The 11,772-nt window shown below is 27.9% G+C and overlaps 1 protein-coding gene across 2 annotated transcripts; it reads left to right on the plus strand.

The window, feature by feature from the left end:
* The first annotated feature begins 457 nt into the window (after positions 1-457).
* LOC130667714 (thiol S-methyltransferase TMT1B-like) lies at positions 458-10,375 on the plus strand. Of its 2 annotated transcripts, XM_057469512.1 has the most exons (4): positions 458-1,018; positions 6,517-6,657; positions 7,942-8,201; positions 9,182-10,375. In XM_057469512.1, the coding sequence occupies exons 1-4, from the start codon at positions 838-840 to the stop codon at positions 9,440-9,442; spliced, it is 843 nt and encodes a 280-aa protein (XP_057325495.1). In that variant the 5' UTR covers positions 458-837; the 3' UTR covers positions 9,443-10,375. The 2 variants fall into 2 exon arrangements, with proteins under 2 accessions (XP_057325495.1, XP_057325497.1); XM_057469514.1 differs by lacking the exon at positions 458-1,018 and having other exon boundaries at positions 6,111-6,657.
* The last annotated feature ends 1,397 nt before the right edge of the window (positions 10,376-11,772 follow it).

Consider the following 11,772-nt stretch of genomic DNA (forward strand, 5'->3'; position numbering starts at 1 on the left):
CCACATGGCCTGAGGACTTGAGTATCCATCGGCTTATTGCCGGTCACGAAGCGAACTCGCTACCTATCATTGCGATCTTTCGAGAGTGAAAAATATTTAAATGCGACTACTCTATCACGTTTATTAAAAAAACAAAAATAAAATCAGGATGTAGTGAACGTTAAAATTTTTTTAAATTGTCAAAATTGCTTTTAAAAAATTATAGCAGTTATTTGAATAATTGAATTTTTATTCTTTAACAAATATATGAATTTAAAATTTGATTTATATGTAAACTGTAAAAAATTTGCGGAGTGAACGCGAATTAAATACGGAATGAATTCGGAGTAAATGCGGAGCGGATGACTGTTTATAATCCTCTTGGAGTAAAATTCGCTTTGAAGGGAAGTTTTATTTTAACATTAAAACTCTGAATCGGAGTGAATGCGGATTAAAATAAAATCCAGATCTCTCCGAAATCACTCCGCCGGAAAAATAAACTCCCTATTTACTCCCTATGCAGAGTAATTTTTTTCTGAAACTTCGGATCTCCGAGTGTCGGAGTGAATTTGGATTTAAATGAAGTCCATAATCACTTCGAATTCACTCCCGATTTTTACAGTGTATATATGTATACATCTATAGATTCAGTATAATTTTTCCATATATATGAATATCTCATAAACTTCCTGGGAAAAAAATGAAATAAATGAAAAGGAGAAAAAAAAACAAAGTAGATTAACGTCTTTGAGATTGAGCAGAAAGTATAGGGTGTTCATCAGGGGTCCAGGTTGAATTTAGCTTGATGATTCATCCAAGTCAACGAGCCGCCACAACGGCCAACCTTCTCTCCGCCCAATGTCAAAAACAAAACGCCTTCGGATCGCGAAATGCCTCTCAATCGAATTTATGCATACACACACACACACTCACATACATATATTAAATATATATATAACGTATAGAGCACGTAAAGTTAACAGCAGAGCTAGTGTACATATAATGCTGTGTATGCTTCTGGTCTACATTGCACGAATGGGTGAGTACACCACTTGGATGAACGTAATCGTCGACCCCGTTGTTTGTGGTCACTCTTGAGCAATAACGACAAAGACATTTGCGCGCCCTGGCATCAATATCGAACCTTTAACTCTATTGTACATTCGGGGGTTTATATTTTTTTTCCTTTGGAAAACCCATGACTCCTTTGTTCTTACTCTCTGACCCCACTGGCTTCAACATTTTTTTATTTACCATGATTATTGCACATTCGGGTAAAAATTCATTTTACCATTTTTTATATATGTCTAATACTACTTAATACTTCACAGAGGGTTTGCTGATAAATAGAACGGCTGTTTATATTTTTTTTCTGACAAAAAGTCCTTGAAATAATATTTGAAATATTTATTTTTAAAACGAGTCATTTTTTTTAATTAAAAATTTTTTGTACACCGAGAGAAAAAAAATCTTTTCGAATCTTTGTATGTTCTTACCACAAAAAGTTATGACATTTAAAATTTAAAATTTAATGTGTTTTTGGTGTAAAAATTTGAAAATTTCATTCAAAGTAATTTTCTTAATCAAAGAAACCCAAGTTTATTTCAAGATATTTTAATCTTCTATTTTTTTGCTGTAGTGTAAATAAATTTTAATTTTCTTCTGACAAGAAAATGACTCATCGTGCTAAATATGAAATTAATAATGCAATAATTTATGGTACCGTCACTTATTATCCGGAGACAAAATATTCGCGACAAAATATCTGAAGACATTTTATCCGATAGACAAAATATCCCCGGACTAAATACTCAATAGATAAAATATTCGCGACAAAATATCTGAAGACATTTTATCCGATAGACAAAATATCCCCGGACTAAATACTCGATAGATAAGATATCCCCGATAAAATATCTTATAATATAAATACTTTTAATATAAATACTCGTGCAAAAAAAATTTGCTTCATTATGAATTTCATTATGAATTTGATAATCAAATTCAGATTTTGAAACAAACATGACTTTGAAAATGAATTAACTATAAAAATCCTCTAATTTTCTACTACAGCTGAATCTAACAGGTAACCAACAGCTTAAATCTAATAATTTAATGGGTAATTTTTAAAAACTTACCTTTCGCATTAAGCAAGTGATAAGTACATTATAAAAATGGTATATTCCTAGCTTTGAAGAAGATTCCAAATTTTTTAATCGAAAGAAATTAAGACAACGAAGAGGAGTAATTCATGATGAATTTAATAATAATTATTATCAATTCAGTACTAGATTCATATTGAATTAATTATAAGATAAATGTGTTTTATGTCTTAATTGTATTTTTTTTTCTTACACTTGAAATCTTAAAAAAAATAAAGAACTATTTTATTTAACTTAGATGACATTTATTACTAATTTGATTAAATTCAACAGTATAAAATTAATACTTTTGATTCATAATAAGTTGATTATAAAAATGTTACAAAGTTGATGAACAAATGAACAAATTTTATATAACAATAACTGTCAAGTTATAGTTTCTAACAAATATAGCTATAAAATTAGGAAAATATATTATAAATGTAGATTAGTTTAATAAATTCAATTTAATAATTCAGAGTAAAATATATTTTTTAGTTTATTTATTTTTCAACTCATTCAATAAACAGAATTTTTTTTGTAATAGCACAAACAACAAACTGTTAACAATAAATATAGATTTTTTAGAGTAAATTTTAATTTTATACTGTTAAATTTAATCAAATTAGTAATAAATGTCATTTAAGTTAAATAAAATAGTTCTTTATTTTTTTTAAGATTTCAGGTGTAAAAACAAAAAATACAATTATGAAATAAAACACATTCATCTTATAACTAATCCAATATGAATCTAGTACTGAATTGATAATAATTATTATCAAATTCATCATGAATTACTCCTCTTCATTGTCTTAATTTTTTTCGATTAAAAAATTTGGAATCATCTTCAAAGCTAGGAATATACCATTTTTATAATGTAGGGGAGGGTGGGGCAGAGCGGCCCCCCTAAGCCAATTATTATTTTTTGTGGCTTTCAACCATAAGATCACTTTGCTTTTGTCCTATTTAGAACAAATTTATGGACATTTTGCCAAAATTCTGAAAAAAAAAATTTTTTTTTTGTGGGGCAGAGCGGCCCCCCTCCAAAAAGTGATAAAAAATTTTTTTTTTTCGTTTTTTTTTTTTTTTAAATTGTTTTCATCATTAAGAATGTATTTCTTTCTCTTGACAACTATTTTTGGTTTTATATTACTCGAAAAAAATTTTTTAAAGTGTAATAAATCGTTTACTCTCAATTACCTTAATTACTAATTGTTGTTTAAAAAAAAAAAATAAATTCTATAGTTTTACTTTATTTCAAAAATTTATCAACTAAAAAAAAAATTTAATTTTTATAAATTTTTAGCGACCAAATTTGCCTCTTACATAGAGAAACGGCCGAAAAATATGAAAAAATAATTTTTTCGGAAGTTTCGGCTGGTCCATTTTGCCCCAGGTGTTATGCGTAGGGCTAGAAATGTGTAATTATAATAATTTTTTTTTAATTTGACGACGTTTCATATATTTGCACATAAAATTTGAGTGCGTGATATTAAAAATAGATTCACACATATGCTTGAAATCGTACTGTGCCCTTTTTTCACAGATTTTGGGTGGATATTATTTTGGAAATAGGTCAACACATATGCTTGGAATGATACAATACCCGTTTATCGAAAACCATGAATTATTTTTTCACTTAAAACATATTTTTCTGAATAAGATTTATCGACAGGATATTTTATCACGGATTTTTTGTCTCTTGAATATTTATTTTATTTATTTATTTATTTATTTAGAAATATATGCCAAGGCAAATGCCGAATGGCAAGGTGTATACAAAAATAGTTTAAATAACATAGTATCACGTAGAAAGATATGGAATTTTAGTGAACAATAAATCATATATATAATTAAATATTTAATAATTATTTGATAACACCGGCACACAAAAAAAAAAAAGTTCTCTGTACTTTTGACGGGACCGATATATTCCCATGTATTTTGACCCGCTGAATCCGAATCCGAGGTCCGTTTAACCCCTACACCCTCAGATTTTTAGAAAACTTTAAAAAACCTCAAAAATACACAAAAATCGACCGTTTTTTAAATTTATAAATTTTTTTAACCCTAACTATGCATCGTTTTTATGTATTTCGGTCCTCCACATACTAACCTGAAGTTTATTTAAAACATTAGCCATTTAAAGTCTGAGTAAATTCCAAAAAACCCCAAAAAATTGCAAAAAAGCAAAGAAATTCTTAGTATTGTGATGAAAAAAATTTTATAGGGCTAACTAAATAATTATTTTCATGTATGTTTATCTGTCACATATAATTCTCGAACATCCATGGCTCAGACATCTCTAAAATTTTAAATAAATGGCAAAAATTCCCAAAAAATCGAAAAAAATAAAATTTGGTATAACAAAAATCAATTTTTAAATCGAAATAAATAAAAGAAATCATATTGTTCGATCTGTGATATATGTATAAAAAATATTTTGGCCTAAAATATAAAAAAATTTTAATATGCTTCAAAAAATCTTTATCTAAACGTTATTTTAATATTAATTCGTTCTCCTCTTAGATCTCTCTGTAGTGTCCAACAGTGATCTGCCATCATATTGACATCCCACGTACCTTTAGTTGAAGAGTTGATATACAACTATGATACTTTAGGTTGCTTAATGAATTCCAAATTGCGTTATTTACATTCTCACCTTTCACACTTTCCTGAAAATCTTGGTGACTATAGTGAAGAGCAAGGTGAAAGATTCCATCAGGACATCAGTGTAATGGAAAAACGTTATCAAGGTACGTGGGATGTCAATATGATGGCAGATCACTGTTGGACACTACAGAGAGATCTACCTGAAGAAATGAGGAAACGAAAGAGAAACCCTTTATGTAGTACATTTGAGGACAAAAGGGTTAGATATAAGAGGAGAACGAATTAATATTGAAATAACGTTTAGATAAAGATTTTTTGAAGCATATTAAAATTTTTTTATATTTTAGGCCAAAATATTTTTTATATATATATCACAGATCGAACAATATGATTTCTTTTATTTATTTCGATTTAAAAATTGATTTTTGTTATACCAAATTTTATTTTTTTCGATTTTTTGGGAATTTTTGCCATTTATTTAAAATTTTAGAGATGTCTGAGCCATGGATGTTCGAGAATTATATGTGACAGATAAACATACATGAAAATAATTATTTATTTAGCCCTATAAAATTTTTTTCATCACAATACTAAGAATTTCTTTGCTTTTTTGCAATTTTTTGGGGTTTTTTGGAATTTACTCAGACTTTAAATGGCTAATGTTTTAAATAAACTTCAGGTTAGTATGTGGAGGACCGAAATACATAAAAACGATGCATAGTTAGGGTTAAAAAAATTTATAAATTTAAAAAACGGTCGATTTTTGTGTATTTTTGAGGTTTTTTAAAGTTTTCTAAAAATCTGAGGGTGTAGGGGTTAAGCGGACCTCGGATTCGGATTCAGCGGGTCAAAATACATGGGAATATATCGGTCCCGTCAAAAGTACAGAGAACTTTTTTTTTTTTGTGTGCCGGTGTAATTAAACAACCAGAATGTTTAAGATTTTAAAAGAAAAATTTAATAAGTAATGACTTTAATTTGTTATAATTTGTTATAACCACATAGTCCGGGGATATTTTGTCTATCGGATAAATAAAATGTCTTCTGATATTTTGTCGCGGATATTTCATCCGCGGATTACAAGTCGTGCTACATAATTTATATCGATTTATTACCCAAAAAAATATTGTTTTCACAAAGTTATTTTTTTTCTCAGTGTAAATTTAATTAATCGAATTTTGAATCAACAAATTAATATATTTATCAGGTTGTGTATATTTTACAAAAAAACAAAATCATTAAAAAGTTAAAAAAGAATTTATCTTATCAACAAGATTACTTTGCATTTTTAATTTCTATTTAAAACGTTCAGAAAATAATGATAATCATATTTATAATTAATATCGTAATTATTCATTAAATTTTTTTTTTATTCACTAAATGTTGAACGTACAAACAAGAACAAAAACAAGTTTAGTTATATAGAAATATATATATATATATATTTATCTCTAACTCAAAGTAAAAAAAAAATTAAATCTTTATATAGATACGAGTTTGAAAAATAATAAAGTCCAATAATATTTGGCGTGGATTAAAGAGTGTTTAAGTAAAGTGTCTGTATTGATATACATAACATGTATGTTATGTAAACATAGATTACGATTTAATTGACTAAAATAATTGTAAATATTAACTGTTCGAAGTATGGCAGCCTGCGATATTTCTATACGCAATATTATTTCTATTTATGGTTCATTGATAATAATCATACTGTTAGTATATTATTTTATTCATTCGAAATGGTGTAAATTAACGAATTATATTTATCGTTTACATTTAGTGGGGTTTGAATCAGAGTGCGCGGAAGTTGCTGTTACTTATAAAAAACGGTTGTTTGAATCGTTAAATGAAATTCAGTCTAGTGATAAAATTTTACGGTTCAATAATTGTATCAGAGTACTTGAAATTGGAGTTAAAATCGGTAAATATAATTTTATTTTATTTTTATCAGATTGTTTTATGGACACAGAAAAAAAGAAATTTGAAAAATTACTGTCAGAAATAGTAATGGAACGCCCAGAAGTTATTTTATAGTACATTGTGTAACGAGGGATGAAATAAAATGATTTCAGACCAGGGTGGAGTTGGCTGACATCACCCGCAGTCTGAAATCGTGTTTCATCCTGAGATACACACTATATTTTTCGTGATTACCTGCATTGAAACTTAAAAGTTTTATTGTCAGCAGTCAATTAGAAACAAGTCAATTTAAGATCAATTGTGTAATCAACTATTAGCGTAAACGTAAATTTTCATTTGCAATTTATAGAGCAGAAACTATCCCGGGTCGAAAATAAAACTTTATTCAGGCTCGCTTCACCTTATTTTCTTTCGAAGTTATCGATTTGCCGCAGATTTTTCGATAAGATCTCGACTTTTTCGACTTAAATTAAAGTTTTGTTAACTTTTAGAACTTTTTTCATATTAGTTTGAACTTATTCATCTTCACTTCGAGCACGACAGTCATTCACCTTACTTTGGACTTAATCAACCAAGTCAAAAGCAAGCAGTATTTTTTATAGTGTAAAATGTATTTATCGCATTTCACCTTAATTTTGACTTTTTCGTCTTATAATTGAAGTTGAATAAGTCTAAACCACTCTCTAAACATAAACAAGTGAATATTCACTAATTTAGAGTGCCAATCGAACCACTTTTTGGAATTAGTGGTTCGATTTATACTTGGAATTAGTGAACATTCACTGATTTTCGCTAATTCACGTTTAGAGAGCAAGTGAATTTCGACTTGATTTTGAATTTATCGTTTTATATCGTCACTAAGTAAGCCAGTTCAGTCTACACCAAGGGGAAAACTCAATTTATTTCATATCTCCGTAAAAAAAGTTGAGTTTTTCTTGTGAAAAACGGCTTTAAATTTCGACTTAGTAAACCAAGTCTACTCTCTAAAAATGAATTAGTGAAATTCACTACGAATTAGTGAATATGCACTGGGAAGCAGCTATAAGTATACCACTGGTCGAATTAGTGGTATACTTATAGTTGTAGAAATAGTGACTATCGACTGATTTGCAGTGAATTTCACTAATTCATTTTTAGAGAGTAAATCAAGTTTTATTTTTTACCCGGATATAGTACTATTTATTATTCACATTAATTCTTATAAAACTTAATCACAATAGGGACGACATACCCTGGTCTTCCTTAAGTAACTAATAATAAAAATAAATAAATTTTTAAATTATAGGGCAAAATATTCAATTCTATCCAAATGGTACTCATTTAATAGGCGTTGATTGGAATTATAAATTAAAAGAATATTTGACAGAAAGTGATCAAGCATGGCAGTTTTCTCATATTATTATTGAAAAAATAATAATTGGCGATGGCAGTTATTTAAAAGATATTCCAGATAATTATGTGGATGCTGTTGTTACAACAAGATCACTTTGTTCTGTAGCATCAGTTCCTGATGTTCTTTGTGAAATACATCGAGTTCTTGCACCGGTAATAATAATAATAAATAAAATAACTTTAATACTGATTTATATATAAAGTATATATATAAAACGTGTTAAAAATTTTATTTTATTGGTAAAAGAATTTCTCTTGTTAAAAAAAAAATATAATGACAGGTGTAATTAAGTTCGTTATCTATAGACTGTTTGAAGTTAAAGTTTAAAAATAACATTCAACAATAGCTAGTGAAAATACGAATTTAAAGAAAAAAATAAATTTATACTTGAGTACTTTTACAAATAAAATATATATTTATCGTGATATGTTAAATAATTCGATAATTAAATAAAGTACTATCAATTTATATGACATTTTATTTATCCAGGCGAAACAATAAATATTTTTTTAAAGTTTTTATAAAGAAAAAATTTAGTATAAGTAATTTGAGGCACATAATGAATCAATCAATAAATAATTTATATTGAAATTACTGATTACTGATGATTATTCTTGATGTGAAGGGTAGTATGTGCAGTTTTATGAATAATGATCGTAATTTATTTCATAAGTAATTAAAACTTTATAAATCTTTTTTTTTGTACTGAATAAAAATACTATAAGATTATAATATTAAATATCATCAAATCTAAATCTCTATTTGTGTAAACGTCAATTACGAGTATATTGAGAACTTTGATACAGTTGATACTTACTAACAAATAGTAGTTCTATGTATAGTATATATATTTATATAAATTTTTGTTACGATTTTTAGTCTTCTGTAGCAAAAAAATTCTTTGCAAGAGTAATATTTAAAAAAAAAAACATATTTATGTAGGCATAAAATTACTCTAAATTGCTGGATAATTTTTATCGTAAAATTTTCACTGAGTAGTTGTCAATAATCAGAATTTCGTATTTACAGTAAAATATTTTTATTTTACATGAGATTCAAATCCATATGATAGGATTATAAATATGTGGTTATCATAAAATTATTTAATCCAAGAATAAATTTTTCCTTTCAGGGTGGAATTTATTTATTTTTCGAACATATACCCGATGAAAAGGATGCATTGACACGTTGGCTACAGGGTTTTTTAACAAAAACGAAAATTTGGCCATCACTTTTCGGCGACTGTCGATTGGATTCAAACCCACTTGAATGTATTCAATCAGCCAATTTCAAGAGTGTCGTATGGGAAATAATTAAATTACGCGGATATGTCTCTCATCCATATCGTTTAAATTTGACGTGTTATCATATTATGGGCACAGCAAAAAAATAATTTAATCAATTAATAATAATAATAGCAAAACAATTAGCAATTTTAAATGCACGTAATTTTTCATATATAAATTGATATTTATACAAGTATGTATTTTTAAAAACCAATATGTTATTTTTGTTGAAAGTCAATAAGAGATTTTTAAATTATCGACTGTTTAATTGAACTGAATTTTTATTTTCTTCATTTCAATACACTGTAAAAAATTTTTCGTGCACGCATAGAATTTTTGAGTAAAAATTACCCATAAAGTTTGGTATTGTAATGACATCCAGCAAGTAACTAAAATTTTACTATGTTATTAGCAGAAATCGCACTTCATTTGCCTGCTATCAAGTAGAATATTTTGCAATGGGCATGGGAAAAATTTCTATATTTACCACATGTCTTCTCAGTATCAAACTTTTTGGGTAATTTTTACTAAAAATTTCTCTACGTGTGTGAAAATGGTCCCCAAGGACTTTACGCGGTTTGCTCGGTGTTTAATTTTTTTGGTGTGAAATATCAAGCAGTGAACTTTTTAAGACGATATGAGTGTTTTATTTCACACCGTTCGGTGTTATTATGTCAAAAATTGTCCGATAATAAAATTTGTAGTTATAAATTATCAAATAATATATAGGCTGTAGCACTACACTGTAAAAAATCTGTGGTGAATCCGGATTTAATCTGCATTCACTCCGCCACTCGGAGGAATTGAAAGTTTTTTTTTAGCGGAGTGATTTCGGAGTGACGCGGATTTTATTTCACTCCGGTCCGGAATTTTAACATTTAAATGAATTTATATTAATTTATATTAAACTCTTAAACAGTGTGTGTGTGTGTGTGTGTGTGTGTGTGTGTGTGCGTATCATAGTTGATCAGTAATGTAATACACGAGTTTTTACTTCGATTTTATTTAGTGGAGTTATTTTTTATTAATAATATTTTCAAAACTCCTCTCCGGAGTGAATTCCACTCTGGAGGCATTAAATTAATAAAAAATTATATAGGGGAGGGTGGGGCAGAGCGGCCCCCCTAAGCCAATTATTACTTTTTGTGGCTTTAAACCATAAGATCACTTTACTTTTGTCCTATTTCGAACAAATTTATGGACATTTTGCTAAAATTCTGAAAAAAAAAATTTTTTTTTTGTGGGGCAGAGCGGGCCCCCCTCCAAAAAGTGATAAAAATTTTTTTTTTTCGTTTTTTTTTTTTTTAATTGTTTTCATCATTAAAAATGTATTTCTTTCTCTTGACGACTATTTTTGGTTTTATATTACTCGAAAAAAATTTTCTAAAGTGTAATAAATCGTTTACTCTCGATTACCTTAATTACTAATTGTTATTTAATAAAAAAAAAAATCAATTCTATAGTTTTACTATATTTCAAAAATTTGTCAACTAAAAAAAAAATTTAATTTTTATAAATTTTTAGTGACCAAATTTGCCTCTTACATAGAGAAACGGCCGAAAAATATGAAAAAATAATTTTTTCGGAAGTTTCGGATGGTCCATTTTGCCCCAGGTGTTATGCGTAGGGCTAGAAATGTGGAATTATACTAATTTTTTATTAATTTGACGATAAAAATATGAAAAAATCACTTTTTTTTTATTTTGGGCTTGTCCATTTTGCCCCAAATATCATGCGTAGGGCTAAAAATGCGCAAACATATCGGATTTATAGTAATTAGTCGAAAAAAAAAAAATTTTTTTTTGATCAAAATTTCAGGGGGGTCGCTCTGCCCCACCCTCCCCTACTCCGCGAATACTCCCCTGCGGAGTGAATTTTACTCCGAGGGGAGTGAATAATTAAAAATTCATTCACTCCGCGAATTTTTTACAGTGTAGTATATCATTATTATTATTATTGATGAAAATTATTGTAAAATCGTTATTCGGTGTCGTGTCCATATTTATAATTAATTAAGTAGTTTGAATCGTAGGTATGTGGACTAAAGAAAAACTTTTAGATGTTGGGTTATACCAATGTACGACGTTTCGTCGATTCATTTAGACTTTATCAAGTACTGTAACATTAATTATATTTAACATCACAAAAAAGTTGATTAAACACGTTGATTAAAGTCTAAATAAATAGACGAAACGTCGTACATTAGTATAATCCAACATTTAAAAGCTTTTCTTCACTCCACAGACCTACGATTCAAACTACTTAATTATTGTAAAATAAAAATTAAATACTTAGTGTCGAAGTATTCGAGAGCTTTCAATAAATAATTTAAACATTTACACCATTGGTGGTGTAAAGGTTTCAATTCACACGGTCCAAAATTTAGCACCGTACGTCGTGTAATTTTCACACCAGCAGTGTTGAAAATTTGAATACC

The sequence above is a fragment of the Microplitis mediator genome, chromosome 5 (genome assembly GCF_029852145.1).
Source record: "Microplitis mediator isolate UGA2020A chromosome 5, iyMicMedi2.1, whole genome shotgun sequence".
Lineage (NCBI taxonomy): Eukaryota > Metazoa > Arthropoda > Insecta > Hymenoptera > Braconidae > Microplitis > Microplitis mediator.